The sequence below is a fragment of the Bos indicus genome, chromosome 18, assembly GCF_029378745.1.
Source record: "Bos indicus isolate NIAB-ARS_2022 breed Sahiwal x Tharparkar chromosome 18, NIAB-ARS_B.indTharparkar_mat_pri_1.0, whole genome shotgun sequence".
Classification (NCBI taxonomy): Eukaryota; Metazoa; Chordata; class Mammalia; order Artiodactyla; family Bovidae; genus Bos; species Bos indicus.
Window position 1 is genome coordinate 17,218,860 of NC_091777.1, and position 20,794 is coordinate 17,239,653.

A 20,794-nucleotide genomic window follows, 5' to 3' on the forward strand; every position below is an offset into this window, starting at 1 on the left:
AAAGACAGAAAGGACATGTCCAAGAGCTAATGTGACACTATAGATAACTTGGTATTCTAGCCATAACATACATTCTAACCATAACACATATGGGGTTTCCATTTTCTCATGTGTAAGATAAGAGTAAAATACCCACTTCAAAAGGAACTTAAGGAAATTAGAAGAAACTGTTTATGTGACTGTGCTCAGCCAACAGAGGCCAGCATTGATAGCTGAGGGTTGATCCTCTAGGAAGGGGCATTAAACTTAGTCGTGGGAGAGTTTCAAGAACCTATCTCATTCTCTGGCCTGCTCCCACCTAGTTAGTGACCCAGTGTAAACTCACAACTATACGACATTATATTCTCCAAACCACAGAGACAGCAAAATAGATCAGCAGTTTTCAGAGGTCTAGGGGAGGGATATACATAGGCTGAGCAAAGGGGATTTTTAGGGTAGTTTGACTATTCTGTATAATACTTGATGGTAGACGCATGCCAGTATGCATTTGTCAAAACGCATAGAATGTACAACACAAGCAGTGAACCTTAATGTAAACTATGGACTTTGATAATAATAATGTATCAATGTTGACTCATCAACTGTAACAGATGTCCCCCACTAATGCAAGCTATTAATAATAGGAGAAATTGAGGATGTGGTGAAGGGTAAAAGTGAACCCTATATTTTCTGCTCAATTTTTCTCTAAACCAAAAACTGCTCAAAAAATAAAGCCTAATAATTAGAAAAAAGAGTTGAGCAAGGTCAAGGCTCAGCCTGTGGCCATGCCCAGTGCCCAGACCCATACCTTGTTGAAGAGCTTGTTGTGCAATGCTGTGGATGCCTTCCCCATCACCTTGGTGAAAACCAATGAGAGGCAGATGCCCAGGAGGATTGCCAACAGACCGCTGAGGCCAAACACCAGTTGGTAAAAGGGCAGCTGAGGATTGTCCAGTATGTCACCTGGGTCTGCAGTGGTCCAGTTGCTCTCTTGACTGCTATTATTCTTCAAGAAAGGACAGGGAGTATGGTATGATAAGAAATATGCTTCATCTTTGTCCCCAATTCCTGACACACAAGTCCTAAAACCCTTGCAGTTTCCTAGGTGATGGGGGTGCGTGGGGCTTCATTTGTGGTAATAATTGGTCTTTGACTCTGGTTTCTGACACGGGCCTCTGGAGCAATGAGAGAGTCTTTTGTAGCTAACGAGATGACTAGGGGCTGGGGACTCCTAAATAGCTTCAGGACTGGGGCTGGTCACCAGAAAGACCATGTCATGAGTCCAAGCTTCGAACTTTCAGCCCTACTCCCATTTTCTGGAAATGGGAAGGAGCTGGAATTTTACTTTATGATCCATCATGTCTACATGTTGAAGTGAAAGTTGCTCAGTCATGTCCAGCTCTTTGCAACCCCATGGACAATACAGTCCATGGAATTCTCCAGGCCAGAATAGTGGAGTGGGTAGCCTTTCCCTTCTCCAAGGGATCTTCCCAACCCAGGGATCAAACTGGGGTCTCCCACATTGCAAGCAGATTCTTTACCAGCTGAGCCACAAGAGAAGCCCAAGAATACTGGAGTAGGTGGCTTATCCCTTCTCCAATAGATCTTTGCAAACCAGGAATCAAATCAGGGTCTCTTACTTTGCAGGCGGATTCTTTAAAACTGAGCAACATGTTGAATCCACCATAAAAATCCCTAAAGCATGGCATTCAGAGAGCTTCCAGGTTGGTGAACATATCCATGTGCTAGAAGGGTGGTGTACCCCAACTCCATGGAAACAGAAGCTCTTGCACTTTGGACCCTTCTGTACCTCACCCTATATATTTTTTCATCTGGCTCTGCATCTGCATCATTTACTATATCCCTTATTTAAAAACTGATAAAAGTATTTCCCTAAGTTCTGTAAGCCAATATAGAAAATTATCAGGCCCAAAGAAGGAGTCATGGGAATCCCCAATTCATAGCTGATTTATCAGAACTACAAAAACAGCAGAATGATCTCTTTGTTTCCAAGGCAAACCATTCAATAGCACAGTAATCCAAGTTTATGCCCCAACCTCTAATGCATAAGAAGCTGAAGCTGGAACGGTTCTTTGAAGACCTATAAGACCTTCTAGAACTAACACCCAAAAGAGATGTCCTTTTCATCATAGTGGACTAGAAGGCAAAAGTAGGAAGTCAAGAGATATCTGGACTAGAGGCAAATTTGGCCTTGGAGTACAGAATGAAGCAGGGCAAAGGCTAATAGAGTTTTGCCAAGAGAACTCACTGGTCACAGCAAACACCCTCTTCCAACAACACAAGAGAAGACTCTACACATGGACATCACCAGATGGTCAATACCAAAATCAGATTGATTATATTCTTTGCAGCCAAAGATGGAGAAGCTCTATACAGTCAGCAAAAACAAGACTGGGAGCTGACTGTGGCTCAGATCATGAACTCCTTATTGCCAAATTCAGACTTAAATTGAAGAAAGGAGGGAAAACCACTAGACCATTCAGGTATGACCTAAATCAAATCTCTTGTGATTATACAATGGAAGTGACAAATAGATTCAAGGGATTAGATCTGATAGAGAGCTTGAAGAACTACTGACAGAGGTTCATGACATTGTACAGGAGGCAGTGATCAAGATCATCCCCAAGAAAAAGAAATGCAAAAAGGCAAAATAATTGTCTGAGGAAGATATACTGAGAAAAGAAGAGAAGCTAAAGGCAAAGGAGAAAAGAAAAGATATACCCATCAGAATGCAGTGTTCCAAAGAAGACAAGGAGAGATAAGAAAGCCTACCTCAGTGATCAGTGCAAAGAAATAGAGGAAAACAATAGAATGGGAAAGACTAGAGATCTCTTCAAGAAAATTAGAGATACCAAGGGAACATTTCATGCAAAGATGGGCACAATAAGAGACAGATAAAATGGGCACAATAAATACTAGAGACCTAACAGAAGCAGAAGATATTAAGAAGAGGTGGTAAGAATACATAGAAGAACATACAAATAAGATCTTAATGACCGAGATAACCACAATGGTGTGATCATTCATCTAGAGCCAGACATCCTGGAATATGAAGTCAAGTGGGCCTCAGGAAGCATCACTATGAACAAAGCTAGTGGAGGTGATGGAATTCCGGTTGAGCTATTTCAAACCCTAAGAGATGATGGTATGAAAGTGATGCACTCAATATGCCAGAAAATTTGAAAAGCTCAGCAGTTTCCACTCCAATCCCAAAGAAATGCAATGCCAAAGGATGTTCAAACTACTGCACAATTGTACTCATCTCATACACTAGCAAAGTAATGCTCAAAATTCTCCAAGCCAGGCTTCAACAGTACATGAACCATGAATTTCCAGATGTTCAAGCTTGATTTAGAAAAGGCAGAGGAATCAGAGATCAAATTGCCAACATCTGTTGGATCACAGAAAAAGCAAGAGAGTTCCAGGTAAACATCTGCTTTATTGACTACGCCAAAGGCTTTGACTGTGTGCATCACAACAAACTGGAAAATTCTTAGAGATGAGAATAACAGACCACCTTACCTGCCTCCTGAGAAATCTGTATGCAGGTTAAGAGGCAACAGTTAGAACTGGACGTGGAACAACAGACTGGTTCCAAATTGGGAAAGGAGTACATCAAGGCTGTATATTGTCACCCTGCTTATTTAACTTATATGCAGAGTACATCATGCAAAATGCTGGGCTAGATGAAGCACAAGCTGGAATCACGATTGCCAGGAGATATATCAGTAACCTCAGATATGCAGATGACACCACCTTTATGGCAGAAAGGGAAGAAGAACTAAAGAACCTCTTGATGAAAGTGAAAGAGGAGAGTGAAAAAGCTGGTTTAAAACTCAGCATTCAAAAAACAAAGATCACAGCATCTGATCCCATCACTTCATGGCAAATAGATGGGGAAACTATGGAAACAGTGAGAAACTTTATTTTCTTGGGCTCCAAAATCACTGCAGCCATGATGGTGACTGCAGCCATGACATTATGACACTTGCTTCTTGGAAGAAAAGCTATGACCAACCTAGAAAGCATATTAAAAAGCAGAGACATTACTTTGTCAACAAAGGTCCATCCAATCAAAGCTATGGTTTCTCCAGTAGTCATGTATGGATGTGAGAGAGTTGAACTATAAAGGAAGCTGTGTGCTGAAGAATTGATGCTTTTGAACAGTGGTTTTGGAGAAGACTCTTGAGAGTCCCTTAGTCAACAAGGAGATCAAACCAGTCAATCCTAAAGGAAATCAGACCTGAATATTCACTGGAAGGACTGATGCTGAAGCTGAAACTCCAATACTTTGGAAAAGACCCTGATGTTGGGGAAGATTGAAGGCAGGAGGAGAAGGGGATGACAGAGGATGAGATGATTGGATGGCATCACTGACTCAATGGACATGAGTTTGAGCAAGCTCCAGGAGTTGGTGAAGGACAAGGAAGCCTGGTATACTACAGTCCATGAGGGTGCAAACAGTCAGACATGACTGAGCAACTGAACAAAATGTCTAGACTTGTGATTGGCACATGAGCAGTCTTATGGGACTGAACCCTTAACCTGTGAGGTGTTGCTAACTCTGGATAGGTAGTATCAGAATGGAATTGAACTGTAGTACACCCAGCGAGTGTCCAGGGAGTTGGAGAACTGGTTGACACAGAGGGGAAAAACCAAAACCAAAACCTGCACTTTGCATATCAGAGACATTACGTGTGGAGAGAGGAAAACTGTGAGTTTTCTTTTTCAGAGGTTCAAACCATCTGAGTTCAGGGTGAAATTCAGCAGGGAGAAAAATATGTCTTCCTGGGGCTACAGAAGACTCAGCAGCCCGTAGAAGGTGAAACTATATGTTAAAAGCTTCCTGCTCAGTGCTATCGCTTTTCCCTTCTCCCTCCCCACTGCCCTGTGCTGATCCCCTGGACCACTACAGCATCAGTCTCAGTGGCCTGTCTCCTTGATCCAGGTCTTGCCTCCACTCCATTGCCTCCTCTACCCTGATTGTTCCAAACTCAACTCCACTACCATTAGGACTTCTATACATCCCTTCCTCAATGCATCTTTGTCCTAAGGCAGCCTGCTGTCTGATATGAGTCTCTTCTCTTCTGGCAGGGTAGAAAATGGCTTGATAGATTACTTCACTCTATGTTGTTAGAAATCTGCACTAGATGGTCATCTGACATCACCTCTGCCTCCTTCCACACTCTCCAATGTGATTCAGGGAAGAGTTTGAGAACTTTTTCTCAAACTCCTTGCCAGCATGGTCTTAGGTTAGATTCTACCAAAGAGAGGCACTCACAGAAAATCTAAAGGCTGAAAGAGAAGCCATTATACTCTGGTGGCAATTGTGGACAGGTGCATGGAGCTTGGAATTCAGCCAGTGGTTAGCAGGCATCCTTCCAAGGATCAGCCCATTTAGTGCTGCCTGCTGCTAAAATTCCCGGAGCCTGCTTTCCCTCTCTCCTCCAGCCCTTCCAATGGCTGTGTAGCCTCTAACTTGTGTATTAAATCTTTGGAAGCTCTAAATATTTCAAGCGGCTCCTGCTTTCCTGACCAAACTCCGTCTGAAACATGACTCAAAAGTTAACCAAATAGATTGCTTGAAAGACATAGCCTGGATTCAGAGCACAGAGTTCAAGGCACATTGACATCTCAGGGCAGGCTCCTTCTCCTCTCTAAGAATAATTTCTGCAAATATAAAATGGGGACAGTGATACCTACCTCAGAATGAGGTTGGAAAGATTAATGAATTAATCTGATACATAATGGCTGAGAGCTCCAGAACCCTCAACACAAACAACCCTGTCCGAACTCCTGCACTAAAAGACTTGACCGAACCTTAGCGTGGCTCCTAGAGGCTAAGGTATGTCCCTCGGAGGACCCCAGCTCCCCCCACCTTCATTAAAGTGCCTCTGCCAGGAAAATTTACTGTTTTCCTGGCAGGCCCCTGATCTTTCTTCCTCAGAGCACTTACTAAGAAGCACTCACAGCTGTGACTGTGTATCTCTTGCAACTCAGAAGCATCTTTCTTAAAGATCTGAGAATGATTCCTTTAAAATGTAATCCTCAGAAAGGACAGAGCCTCTGTCCCCCACTCTCTGTGGGAGGAGAAAGCTGGCTGCAGACACTGATAGCTTAATTGTACTGACACTCACCAGCCTTTTGTACTTTTTCATTCTCTGGCCCAGCAGAGCCCCTGCTTTCCCTCCTCTCTCATTCTCCCTTTCAAAAGCCCAGATCACTTCTGTGCAAGTCATACTGGAGCTCAGCTCTTTCCCTGCTGTCAGGAGTGATGGATAGAACTTCTTTTCCCTTCTCTAACTCATATTAGAGCAGACTGTAAAGCATTCTTGGTGTCAAGAGCTGTTTGGGGACAGAGGCCTCTTGGTTTTGTTCCTAGGAGACTGTACAGGTGACCTCTTGCTCTGTGAACACAGGATGCCCACCTGGGAGGGCGCTCCAGAGTTTCAGCTCCCAAGGGTTCCCTCTAGGGCCCCATTCATCAGCATGGCAAGGGCAGGTACTGGGCTTGCCATGGGCTTCTCTAACCCATACCCATGGGGCCCCAAGGAAAAAGAAGTTCCCCCATTCCACCCAGGTCCACAGAAATGCACCCCACCCCCACATGGCACTCACCCCTGAGCCCTGGCCCAGCCAATAGCTCAGCCACCAGAAGCTGAACACCGGGAAGAAGGCTAACATCACCATGAGAAGGAAAATCATGCTGCAGATCAGGTAACCTGGGGAGAGAGAGGAACGTGACACACGGGTGCCAAAAGAAAGTACGTGGCCACACCAGGCCCTTGGATCTTCCTCAGACACCCTAGAAGACTCGAAAGAGCTGGGTTCCAAGATTAGAAAGCCCTGGGTTCAAATGCTGGCTCAAACTACTTACAAGCTATGTGAACCTGGGCAAGGGATCAAATGTCAGTGACACTCCACTTCCTTACATACAAGATGGTGATGGTAGTCCTGCAGCCTTAAGGGGCTGCTCTAAAGGTGCTATGAGGTAACGTGTGTCAAGTACCCAGCCCAGTGCCTGGTTATGTGAGCAGTGTTCTAGAGAAGCTGGTTGCCCTTATGCAAGCCCTGAGGGTTCAACATTCAAAATAACAACAGCTACCTTTCACTATTATGTACCAAGTGCCAGGTAGAGTACTAAATACATGAATTATTTTTGAATTCAGAATGCCTATCGCCAAGTTTCCAAGGGAGGAAGTAACTTGCCCAAAGTCATAGAGCTGGAGAGTGGTGAAGCCAAGGATGGGAAAACCTAGGGTACACGCCTTCCTTTCCCATCTACCTCTTGCCCTGGCACTCTACCCACCTATCCAGTCTGTGCCTCATGCCCATATTCTTTTTCTTGAATTCTTCCTTAAGCTCCACCCAAGGGCCAACTCTCTTTAATGACATCTGAGACCATGCTTGGTCCTGGAGATCTCTCTCTCTTGCTACCAACTGGATGAATGTTTTAATTCTCTAGTTAGATTACAGGGTAGGTTCTCAGGCAACTTTATACACCCTCCCCTCCAGAACTCAGCAAGAGCCTGGTTCATAATAGGTACTTCCTAAATACAGATCAATTGGTTTTTTGGTTCATTCATTGCGTTTCACAAGTATTTGCTGCTCCCCTGCTCTGGTCAGGCCCTGTGTTATATCCTGTAAGGATGCTCACAGTGGAAGGGGTGAGGATGGCAATCTCCTATGCACAGCCTGCCTCCTCCTCCCTAGACAGGTAGAGAGAAGACACGCCTTGTGCAGGGTTAGGTTCCAAAATCAATGAAGAATAAAAAGTTGGCATGGAGTCAAAATTACTCTCAAAAATTAAGTTACTCAAAACCACAGTAGCATATACCTGGTCTCATGTTTACAACATTGTAGAGTTATATATGTGTGAATTTGGTAACATACACCATTAAATAAAGCAGAAGATTTGAAACTTTTTATTGCCATCCACCTTCAGATATACAGTCTAATACATAATAAAATGAAAGCTTCACCAACATCACTTCTGCAGATATTTTCAACTCTAGTCACATTTCTATTCTCAACGCTCCTTACAACCCACTCAGTTGATTTCACAGCCCACTAGTGGGCTGGGACCTGTGGTATGAAAAGCACTGAGATAAAGAGTACTATGGCATTCTTTATTTCACTAAAAATATTAATTATGTTTAATGTAAAATGTTTCTTATTTTCTATATTCCTAATACTGTGTTATTTGGGGCCTTAATCCTGACAGACTGCTAATCCCAAGGCTAGCTAATTCCTAGAAACAGCAAGTAACTCCTTACAGGCACACCTTTGATATACAAACGAACCAATCCACAGCCCACCCTCCCAATAACCTCTTTTATCAAACTCTCACCCACCAAGCCAATATTTGCCCTCCCCTAAATCACCCTAAGACCAGGTATCAGACATCTAGGACCATCACTATAGCAATGAGCCCTCCAGAATTGTTCAAGCTGTCCAATCCTAAGCTTACTCAGGGTGCCTACCCTGCCTCACCCACTTCTTCCCACAGAAACCCCAGTAAAGGCTCTGGGCCCTGCTTTCTCTTACCACTCCACCACTGGCCAAACTTGGTGCTTCCCCCATGTGGTCCTTCACGGCATGCATGCCATGCCTATTTCTAGGCAAAAATTATAAACGTTTCCCTTCATGAACATAATTTACATGTCTATATGCCTTGACATATTTGATTTTTTAAATGCCAGGTATATTAACACAAATACACATAGAAACATAATTTCTGGCACTGACTACAGTGGTAGAGTTATTATAGTTGAGTATGGCTGGAATTATGCAAGTTAAACTCATGAATGGCATGACCGTTTGAGTCCCTCTACCTCCCATGACCTTGCACATTCCAGTCTGACCCAGCTTCGTGAGCAGGCCTGGCCTGGGGCAGCTAACAGCCCATACCTCCGCCCGCCTGGATATAGTGGTGGTAGACTGTCCACTTCAAGGACCCTTCTTCCATCTTCTCCTTCTGTGACAGTTGATTTTCCAGCACTGGATCAGGGAAAAGAAAAAGGAAACAGTATGCCTCCCAATCTCCTATATCTCCTTCCTGGTCAAGAAGAGTCCTTGTGAAGCCTTCTATTCTGGTTGCCACCAGTACCCCACCCAAGTTTAACTCCAACCAGCAGAGTTTGCAGATCTGCCTGGACTCTGAAAAGGGGGTCCATCACCAGCCATTCAATAGACCCTGGAGAGCCTGAGGTTCCCAAGGGCTGAATGGGTTGAGAGAGAGAGCAGGAGAGAAGGAAGAAAGCAGTGACCTGGGACCAGAATTGTCATCGTGATACTGTACAGCTTCAAGAAGCAAATCACTTAACCTCTCTGTTTCCTCATCTGACAACTGGCAGGCCTACAGATAATCACTAAGACGCTTTGTAGCAATACGCTTCTGAAACAGCTCCTCGAAACAGATTTGACACCAGCCCAAGCGGACATGTGGCCTACAGCAGGGCAGAGAGATCAGTACCTGAAATATCAGTAGATGTCATCAATGTTGTCAGGAGGCAGCACTGTAAGGGATACCTACTGTTTCTGCCTGCCGCTCTCCCTTCTTCTAACAGCAACACCACTATTTTCCCAGGAGAAGACAGCTCTCTTTGTGGAATTTTAATCTTGCAGGAAATTAGACTAGGATGGAAAACATCTGAAGCAGGTTTTCTTCAAAAGGATTCTATACCTGTTCCTGCTATTCTAGACTCCAAACTTTCTGAGGTCTAGTACTCCAACTTTTTTTTCACTCTGTGATCAACACCCTTTTCTGCCAACACATTATTTTTCTGCCCAAATTGACTTCTGATCTTTGCAGCTGAAGACTCTGTTTGTGACAGATGTGCCAGGCACTGTCCTAACCCCTCAGGACCTCTTCTAATCTCCACTGTGGTGTTGTAATATAAGAACAATTATCTCCACTTTTGCCAGTGATGGTTCAGAGAGTTTAACCTGTTTGGCCAAAGTCACACGGCTTTGAGAGCAGTAGTCCTGGAATTCTAATCCAGAACCTGTCTTACTTTAAAAATGAAAGTCTTTCTCGTCTGCTACCTTGTCTCAGAAAAGAGCAAGATCTTCAATAAGCATACTAAAAGATGTTCAACTTCACCTTTTGAATGCCCAGAACTGGGCTTAATTTATTTCTGACTTCCAATGGCATTGTTCTCAAAAAATGTGTAATGAATTGATGGCCCAGAAACTGTGCAAAGTTTATATCAGAGTCACTCGAGGTCAACCCTCAACCTGCCTCTGCACACCCTCAGCTGTTCCCCCAACAATAGTCACCTCCTGGTTGCTTCGGGCCTCTGGACCAGCACAGTCCTTGCCCCACAGCCCTCCAGTACTTGGATCTGTACCCTATATGAGTAATGTCTGGCACCCCATTCAGTGAGTGGCAAGGCCTGGTCTCACATTCAGGACGAAATGCCAGAGCCTGTGGAAGATGCAGACAGGCAGGCAGAGGGTTTCACCCTGCTCCCAGGTGAAAGCACTATTTCATTCAGCACTATTACCAGCATTTTCACTGAGAAGTTCTTCCTGGCAAGCGGTCTGGGCCTGACCTTCCAGCTGTAGATCCTCTTCTGTCTTTGCTACTCCCTGCAACACACCCTGGGGAGAAAGCACAAGCCATGGATGCAGGGAATGGTCTGCCCAGTTGGGTCAGAAGTGAGGGTGGGGTAGGGGGAAATCACCTGTGTGGCTTTCTCGTGCATCTTCTGGATGAGCTGGGCGTATCGTCCCCTCTTCTGTATGAGCTCACTGTGAATTCCTTTTTCACAGATTTTCCCATCTTCAAATAAAATGATCTGGTCACAAAACTCTAAATACTGAAGAGTCAGAAGAAATAAGATCTTCAATAAGCATACTAAAAGATGCTCAACTTCACTATTCAAAAGGAAAAATTTAAATCCTGAGAAAATATTTTATATCACCAGTTTGGCAAAAACAATCCCAAGTGTTGGTAATGACTAGGGTAAAGGGACTCTTACAAAACTGGGGTGGAGGGGGAGGCCTGCATAGATTGGTACAGCTACTTTGAAAAACAATTTGACAATATCTAGTAAAATTAAAGATTTTTGAAGAATTATGAACCAATAATTCTACTCCTAAAACACTTCCCAAAAAAAGCCCTCTCAAGCACATGCATAAAAACACATGTAGAAGAATGTATCAATATACTGAAGCATTTTTTTGTAAAAAGTGAAAAATGGGAAACAACCCGAATATCCATCCTGGAGAAATAAATTCTGGAATATTCAGATATTGTAATACAATACTAGTAAGAAAGAAATAAAATTCCATGTATCCACATGGAAGACCTTAAAAATATAATGTTGAGTAGAAAAGCAAATTACCTAAGGACACAGAAAGTAAAACATCGATTATAAGTTGTTAAATATGCAAAAGGACACTTGCTCTGTCTGGATTGACACATATGTTGTAAAAGTGTGAATACGCACATGGAAACAGTGAACAGTGAGTGAGGAGCGGGAAGGAGGAAAGGGGCTGTGATCCGAGGGCCATCGACATTGGACTGTGATGTGTCATCTGGGCAGTTACATGGGCTTTCATTAGGTTATTTTCTAACCTGTTTTTATGTCTTACATATTTTATACCAAAAATACTAAAGCCCAAATAGGAGAAGGATAAATAATAACAAGGTCTGGTATGAACATATCTAGGGAAAATGACCCATGAGAGGCAGCACCCAGCACAGCCAGTGTGCTTGATGGAAGAATGTGAGACTTGGCGAATTCTTCTCTGAGGGAGTTTTTTGTAACTTCAAAAGCAGGGGCTCGCCCATACAATTTTGAAAATAAAGGAGACCTCAATATTTAGTTTCAAAAAAACCATTTAAAAAATTCTATAAAGCAATTATCCTTCAATAAAAAACAATTTTAAAAAATTTAGTTTCCATTTTTACCAACTTATCTTCTCCACATAGAAAGCAGAGGACATCAAGTTCTTTGCAATCCTCTCTGACTTTGGGGTCTGTCTGAGATACGAAGGGGTATCTGCTGGGAGGCTGTTATTGATCATGCTGAGATGGCAGGGGCTTGAGGAGCAACATTATCTGTCAGTCATGGCCAGAGCCCCAGAAGGGTGGTCACCTGCAGCTGATGGGTCACCAAGATGACGGTCTTCCTCCTGAGCACCTTCTTAAAGCACTCCTCAAAGATATGCTTCCCCACATGGGCATCCACGGCCGAGAGTGGGTCATCCAGCAGGTAGAGCTCACGGTCAGAGTAGACGGCCCGGGCCAGGCTGATCCTCTGCTTCTGCCCCCCCGAGAGGTTGAGGCCCCGCTCCCCAATCTGTGGACAGGCAGCCAAAGGCGCCGAGTCTGGAGGGTGACCCAGCCAGCTGTGCTCCCACCAGCCAGGTGGGCAGGTGGACAGACTAACCCCCCTCGGTGCACACTCCTGGACACCTAATGATTTGACACCCCTGGCACTTAAAATATTTTTCACAATCTCGACTTCCCAGTGGTTAACAGTCCACCTGCCAATACAGGGGACGTGAGTTTGATCCCCGGTCCGGAAAGCTTCCATGTGCCACCAGGCAACTAAACCCATGTCCCGCAACTACTGAGCCTGTGTTCTAGAGCCCTCATGCTGCAACTATTGAAGTCTGGCAGCCCTTAGAGCCTGTGTTCAGTGACAAAAGAAGCCACCACAATGAGAAACCCGAGCACTGCAACTAGAGAGCAGCCCCTGCCCGCTGCAACTAGAGAAAGCCTGGGTGCAGCAATGAAGACCCAGCACAGTCAAACAAAAATTAATAATTAATTAAAAAGAAAATAAAAATACTTTTCACAATATGCCTAGTAAAGGATGAAAAAAACTGATGCTCACTTAACTGAAATTTGTAATTCATAGTAACATATCATTTTTTCTAAATTGGTTGGCTTGTCAGAAAGCATATTAAAACTTTTAACAGCTTAGCTCATAAAAATAAATCACTTATCCCAAGAAACAGCACCTTCTTACATCTTACAATGGTTTTAAATTTCTGTTGACTGTAACTGTCAACTGGTGGGATCACTGGCCTGGGTTAGGGGTATTGCCCAAGACCAAGACTGTATTATAGCTGAGGTGGTGGGCAGGTTTGTTATGTCAGGAGTCGAGGGTGCTAACCAGAATCACTGGACAGTGGATTGGAGTTCCCTAGCAGACTAGCACTTCAGGCAGTGCTGGCTGGCCCATCCCTATGTCAGGTCCTGAGGCCGTGACACCCAGGGTCTAAGTTCTATCCCTGCTCGACCCTGAACTCTGGTGACGTTGTAGAAGAGAAGCAGAGTTTAAAGAGCAGTGGGGTGACCGCTTCTCACTACTCTGCCTCCAGTTCGCATGTGACCATAGATAAGGGGCTTGGCCTGGGCGAGGCTCAGTTTCCTTACTCACTCAGCAGACTTCAATGCCTACTGTGTTCCTCTAATGACGGCCTAACACTTACCCTACGCCAAGCACTATTCAAAGCAAGTTATGTATCAACTCACCTAAACCTCTAATCATCCTGATGAGGTCAGAACTATTACTGATGCATTTTACAGAGCAGAGCTGGTTCTTCCTACTGAAGGGGAGACGCTGAACAAAACAACCAAGCTCTCTACCCTCCAGGGTACACTGCTGATCATTAAAGGAAGGATAATAAAAGAACTGACCTCATAGGTTATCTGAGGCTCACCTAATATATTAGAGTTGCTAGAACAGTACCTTGAATGTAGTGAATGCTCAGCCAACTGAGCTATTATTAGATAATAAAATCAAGGCAACCATACTGCTTTTATCTTACAAAGGTCTTATGTAGAGTAAAGGTGGCTACTGACGTGAAAGATGGAGAATTATCAGGAGCACCTAGCAGTCAGAACTGGCATTGCCACAGCAGGGCTATGGCTGCCATCCCCACTGTCAAAGGCAGTGCTCTAGAGAGGGGCAGGGTGGTGGGGAGCAAAGATGGATGACTGGGGTGGGGGGGTGGAGTAGAGGGGTTGGGGGGTGCTTCTCATCCTCACAGGGTCTCTGCTCTTGATTCAGAAGAAGTCTGAGATCAACTCCCATTCTGGTGAGGCAAGGTAGCCCGTTTGTCAGCTCCCAAGGTCAGGTGAGCCACAACTTCCCTTCCTTGGGAGGGAAGGCTCTGAGACTGCAGGACTAGCTCCAGCTGCTTTGGGAAGGAAGAGCTGGGGTCTCTCGTCTTACCTACCCAAGGAGGCAGTCTGAGGACCCCAGAACACCATGACAAAGGCACCATCACAACAGAAGTGGGGTACCCTCACCTCCCGCTCACCTCCGTCATATCTCCGAAGGGCAGAATTTCCAGATCATGGTTCAGGGAGCAGCAGTGGAGCACCTGGAGATACCTGTGAAGGAGAGGGAGCTAAAGGGCCTGGTGGCCGGCCGCAGGCCCTCCGGCCTTCTCCAGTTTGGAAGGGAAGGTCTTGCATTCCATGCTGAAAAATTTGGCCTTGATCCTGAATTTAATGGTAAATCACAGGAGCCTTTTTTCATTTCCTTCCTTCATTTTTTTTTTAATGTAACACGTGCACTTGGTAATTGTTTGAACAGAACAAAAAGAAGAAAAGGTGAAAAGTGAGCCTCCCTCGCATCATTGACCCTCAGCTGCTTTCCTCTGAATCAGTCACTAATAGAGTTTCCTCTATACGTGTTCAGAAATAATCTAGTGATGTACGGTATGTACAGCAGATATAGGTTTATATTGTTTTAATGGCACTACCATATTCCAGTATAGGGAAGCACCATGCACTGTTTAACCAGTGAGCTAAAGCTGGACATTTGGATTGTTGCTAGTTTTTGGCTATCCTGAATAATTCGATGTGAACATTCTTGTACATGGATCTTGGCATTCATGGGTGGCGCTATATGTATTAACTACATAGCGGTGAATTTTCAGAGTCAAAAGATAGTGTATTTTTACTTTTGACAAACTGCTCTATGAGTCATGTCAGTCTGAAAGCTGAGCAGTGACAGGATGAGACTGGGCTTTTAGGACAGCTGCCCTGAGGCAGAGCACAAAGTCGAACAGAGCGGGAGAAGGCTGGAGACAGAGCCAAGAGCGGGGCAGTGGGCACCGTTCTGGCAGAAGGTCACAGACCAGAGCTGGCAGTGGAGGTGGAGAAGGGAAATATTATACCAGTGCTATTTAGGAGGTTGAGTCTTCCAGAGTTGCTGACCAATTACATGTGGAAGGAGGAGGTGGTTCTTGGAGGAGGCAGGGTCGGGCTCCCTGGGTTGCACAGTTCAGTGATGCCATTAAGCCTAATTGGGAATTTGGGAGGAAAAGCAGGTGGGGTGGGGGCTGGGCACGATAGACCTGATGTTGAGGAGCTCACGAACAAACCGACTGGAGACAGCTGGTTTATACACCCACATATCTGTGCCTTTCAGCAAGGTTACAACAGGCAGATTGCAAAATCAGGCAAAGAGTTAAAAGGGGCCAGAGTCCACCAGAATTGGAAGCATAGCTGTAGCAATCAGAGCAGTTTTCCTTGCTCCTCCACTGACCAGACTTTGCTCATGACTTCAGAGCACGTGTCTCAGGCAGGTCCACGCAGGACTCTGGAGGGAGAGGCTGCCAAGGGTAAGGAGGGTGTGGGCGGGGCTGGGAATCTAAACTCCTTCCTCTACTGTTGCACACCACCCACGTGTTTTAGCTTTTGACTTTACCTTCAGGAATTAATTAACACAAAGGAAGTTTCAAAGGAACACTTTCGGAAGGGGAGGGTTATTTTGAGCCAAAGGAGCACAATAGTTAAGTTTGGTGGCACTAGCTGTAAAGGACCTGCTTGCCTTTGCAGGAGGTGTGAGACACGAATTCGGTCCCTCGGTTGAGAAGACCCCCTAAAGGAGGGCATGGCAATCCACTCCAATATTCTAGCCTGGAGAATCCCATGGACAGAGGAGCTACAGTCCATGGGGTTGTACAGAGTATGACACGACTGAAGCGACTTAGCGTGAAGTTTCTGAAAGCAACTGGGTTCAGATTCTGACTCTACCATATCCTAGCAGCTCAACGACTTTGGGCAAATTATTCAGTCTCTTGGGGGCCTCAGCTGATTTGCTAGAAAATGGATCTGATGAGAATCTTTCCTTCCCAGTGAGAAGGAAATACAGTGATGCATGTAAGTGAGCACACAGCAAGTCATTATTAGCAGTGAGAGGCCCCTCTCCAAACCAGCCCCAGAAGCTCAGAAGCTCACCAGGCCTCGTCGTATTGGCTTCCCATGAGGATGTTCTCCCGGACACTCCCCTTGATGATCCAGGCCTGCTGGGGGACATAGGCCAGGCTTCCGTGCACCCCCACTGAACCCTCCAGCAAGTGCATCTGCGGCAGAGTGAGTCCAGCCTCAGGACCGTGGCAGCCACGGAACAGATCCCCCCTGGCTCAGCAGCCACAGTGCCCAGGGCTCCACTGTGCTCCAGGAACCTGGGGGCTCTCCTGTGTAAATGAAATCTTAACAGGATCCTGCCAGGCCCACTGGTGAAGGCCCTGAGAACGTGGGCAGTAGTTGGGGAAAGCCAGACCTGTTCCTACTGTGACTGAAGGCAAGGTTCACATTGAAGTCACCCATACTTTTTTTCTCTTATTTCCCCAGCCCCAATCCCTTGCTGTGAGATGGCAAGCTCCAGGCCACCTCTGTCCATCCCTGAGTATCACAGAATTATTACTGATTTGTGGATGTGATAATGTCATCACGGTTAGATGAGGAAATGCCTTGACTTTTTGGACATCGTGGTGAAACATTAGTGGGGAAAGTGTCATAATCTTTGTAATTTAAAATAGGTCTACCAAAAAATAAATAAATAATGCTTCTACAAAGTATATTTCTACATAGATGTGGCAAATATACAAATGCTATCAACTCCTGAATCTCAATGGTGGGTATACGGATCTTTACCGTAGTGTTCTTCCTGCTTTTCTGCAGGGTAAATTTAAAAGCACACATTTAAAAAGAATCAAGGCCACAACCCTCATGCCCATGACCCCAGCAGAGGACCTCATGATCTTATGCTTCTTTCTCTTCTTATACTGTGCTTCCTACTTCTTAACTGAAGACAGGCTTTAATAAGAACTAAACCTTTAAATGACATCTTTTTGTTTTCCTTTATGGGAAGCTAAGTGATTGGTTCATTTGAAGCGACAAGCCCCCAACCACGTAGAAAGGTGGCCCTGAATGGAAGCTGCTGGGAAACGTAGCTGTGATGAGAAGCAAAGCTCTGACATCAGCTGGACTGGTATCCTCCCTGGCTGCATCCCTCACCTGCTGGCAGCTGTGGGCAAGTCACCTCTCTCAGCCTCATTTACTCATCTGTAAACTGACCTCAATGTCTGTGCCTTCCTCGTGGAGCTTGTTTTTGGGTTGCGGGCCAAGGGAAAAAATGGGAAGCTCTGAACACAGGGCCTGGCATTCAAATACTATCCAAACTATTTTTATTAAAAAAAAAAAAAAAAGTGGGGACTTCCCTGGTGGCCCAGTGGTTAAGAATCCACCTTGCAATGCAAGGGACGTGGGTTCGATCCCTGGTCAGGGAACCAAGATTCTACATGTGTGGGAGCAACTAAGCCCTCACACCATAACTAGAGAATCCATGAGCCACAGTGAAAGATTCCACATAATGCAACGAAGACACCTCATGCCGCAACTAAGACACAACACAGCCGAATGTATACATGAATGAGTGAATGATTTTTTAAAAGTGGAAGTTTTCTTCTCCTTAGTTGTAAGAAGTTGGGGGAAGAAATTGCATCACCTGTGGTGCACACACACACAAAAAAATGAGCCATCAGACTGATGTATTCAGAGAGAATTGCTATTGACAAGGTGAGCGCTTTCCTAGGAGGTGATGAGTTTGTCCATGTGCTTTAAGGAGGAGGAGCTAAGGAAGGAGGGATACCAGATAGTTCTCCCAACCATGTGGGAAGGAGGACAGTGGACAAAGTGGGGAGGGGGTAGGAGAGAGCCCTAGGACGCAGTGAGGCTGAGGCTGTGTGGAAGGGCTGGAGAGATCCCCCGTGAGAAGGGGGCCATAGACACACAGATGGCTGTTAAGATACAGTCCAGGTTTATGGCTGTTTTTTGTTGTTCACTAGGAGAAGGCAATGGCAACCCACTCCAGTGTTCTTGCCTGGAGAATCCCAGGGACAGAGGAGCCTGGTGGGCTGCCGTCTCTGGGGTTGCGAAGAGTCGGACACGACTGAGCGACTTCACTTTCACTTTTCACTTTCATGCATTGGAGAAGGAAATGGCAACCCACTCCAGTGTTCTTGCCTGGAGAATCCCAGGGACGGGGGAGCCTGGTGGGCTGCCGTCTCTGGGGTCGCACAGAGTCGGACATGACTGAAGCAACTAAGCGACTTAGCAGGAGGTGTGCAATATGACCTCAATGTTAGGGGGGAAAGGGTTGGTCTTGTTGGAAACTGGAGAAGGAATGGGCTGAGTGACAGGCCTGCATAGCTGCAGATGAAGCAGACCTCAAGAATGTCCCAAGGCAATGCGATTAGACGGTTCAGATTTCAAGGGCCTGATGCTGTCTCCGTAGGGACACATGTCCCACTCTGAGTTTGTCTTCATGAGATGATTTGTGTTATCATATTAAGCATCGAGATGCCTGTATCACCACCTTGGTAGCCGCTTGATTACAGCAAAGGGCAGGGAAAGCATAGAGAATGAGGATGGATCTCCAGGTGTCCTAAGAAGTGGTTCTCCCATTGGGAGGTGAAATGGAAGCACATTCATAACTCATCTCCCCCACAGCACATGCTCAATTGTTTTGAATTTATAAAAATTCTATTGGTTTGGACCCCTTTCTGGGAAAGAAGTGGTGGCGTGACTTGCTGGGGGACCTGGAACCCGGGGGTTTCTGGCCCTCGGTGGGGGCGGGGGTGCATGCATGGGCCACAATACACTCACCTGCCCCAGGATGGCTGATAGCAGGCTGCTCTTGCCACTCCCTGTGTTGCCACAGACCCCTAGCATGGTACCCTGCAAAGCCAAGGAGAACAGACAGGCGTTGGGAAGGTGACTTGCCCAGGACAGGTCTATTGTCTGTTATGCAAAATGACAAACAGAAAACAGCTACACGCACCCCAAGGCCCCTCAGACAAAGCTCAAGAGGAGCTGAGAGGCCAGTCTGTACAGGTGGGATGCGGCAACCTCAGAGGAAGGAAATTGCATGAGGCTGGCAGAAAGGAATTATGCACAGATGGCCCGTCAGGCACAAAACCCAAATTCCAGATCTACATCTATTCTACTCTATGATCCTGGGCAAGTCACTTAAGACTCTCTATGCCTCGGTTTCCTCATCTGTAAAATGGGGATAATGAAGCCAGTTCAGCATATACTCCTTCATTCATTCATTCATCCATCGAATAGTCATGTGCATTTCTTCTGTGCACCAAGCAACAAAGAAGAACTCTCATTAAGTTTACAACTAGTGGGGAGAGAAAAACCATGAAATAAATAACAAAACAAAGAAAACAGATGGTGGTAAGTGGTATAAATTAAATAAATTTGCTACCATGACAGACAGTTGGAGGTTAAAGCAGTGTTAGATGGGCTGGCCAGGGAAGGCTTCATAAGAGTATGTGTCATTGCAGCGGATACCTGAATGACAAGAAGGAGTGAGAGAGAAGACCTGAAGGTTTCACACCATGGGAACATGAGGAGCAGAGGTCCTGAGATAGGAACAAGGTGACAGACAAAGAGCAGTTAGAGGGCTGGTGTGGAGGGAACGAATGAGAGACGAGGTTGGAGACGTGGGCAGGTGCTCAGGGAAACCTAGACTCTACCCTAAGTGCAGTGGAGAGTCACCGAATGACTTAACCAGAAGAGTGACTTGAATTGGTTTGTTTTAGAAGGCTCCCTCTGTCCACCACGTGGGATGGACTGTAAGAGGGCAAAAGTGGAAGCAGAGAGGCTACTAAGGAGGCTCTTAGACAGGGATCAAGACCATTCCCATGGAAAAGAAATGCAAAAAAGCAAGATGGCTGTCTGGAGAGGCCTTACAAATAGCTGTGAAAAGAAGAGAAGTGAAAAGCAAAGGAGAAAAGGAAAGATACAAACATCTGAATGCAGAGTTCCAAAGAATAGCAAGAAGAGATAAGAAAGCCTTCTTCAGCGATCAATGCAAAGAAATAGAGGAAAACAACAGAATGGGAAAAACTAGGGATCTCTTCAAGAAAATCAGAGATACCAAAGGAATATTTCATGTAAAGATGGGCTCGATAAAAGACAGAAATGGTATGGACCTAACAGAAGCAGAAGATATTAAGAAGAAATGGCAAGAATACACAGAAGAACTGTACAAAAAAGATCTTCACGACCCAGATAATCACGATGGTGTGATCACTGACCTAGAGCCAGACATCCTGGAATGTGAAGTCAAGTGGGCCTTAGAAAGCATCACTACAAACAAAGCTAGTGGAGGCGATGGAATTCCAGTTGAGCTATTCCAAATCCTGAAAGATGATGCTGTGAAAGTGCTGCACTCAATATGCTAGCAAATTTGGAAAACTCAGCAGTGGCCACAAGACTGGAAAAGGTCAGTTTTCCTTCCAATCCCAAAGAAAGGCAATGCCAAAGAATGCTCAAACTACTGCACAATTGCACTCATCTCACATGCTAGTAAAGTAATGCTCAAAATTCTCCAAGCCAGGCTTCAGCAATATGTGAACCGTGAACTTCCAGATGTTCAAGCTGGTTTTAGAAAAGGCAGAGGAACCAGAGATCAAATTGCCAACGTCCGCTGGATCGTGGAAAAAGCAAGAGAGTTCCAGA

At 45.3% G+C, this 20,794-nt stretch overlaps 1 protein-coding gene across 1 annotated transcript in view; it reads right to left on the bottom strand.

The window, feature by feature from the left end:
* ABCC11 (ATP binding cassette subfamily C member 11) overlaps positions 1 to 20,794 on the bottom strand; it is a 78,226-nt gene that overhangs the window by 21,044 nt on the left and 36,388 nt on the right. Inside the window, exons 11-19 of the mRNA XM_070770521.1 lie at positions 18,929 to 19,000; positions 16,217 to 16,341; positions 14,287 to 14,359; positions 12,108 to 12,311; positions 10,689 to 10,823; positions 10,503 to 10,605; positions 8,911 to 9,000; positions 6,619 to 6,722; positions 788 to 985 (exon numbers count right to left, since the gene is read on the bottom strand). Of these exons, the coding sequence (XP_070626622.1) occupies positions 788 to 985; positions 6,619 to 6,722; positions 8,911 to 9,000; positions 10,503 to 10,605; positions 10,689 to 10,823; positions 12,108 to 12,311; positions 14,287 to 14,359; positions 16,217 to 16,341; positions 18,929 to 19,000 (1,104 nt within the window). The remainder of the gene's footprint in view (positions 1 to 787; positions 986 to 6,618; positions 6,723 to 8,910; positions 9,001 to 10,502; positions 10,606 to 10,688; positions 10,824 to 12,107; positions 12,312 to 14,286; positions 14,360 to 16,216; positions 16,342 to 18,928; positions 19,001 to 20,794) is intronic.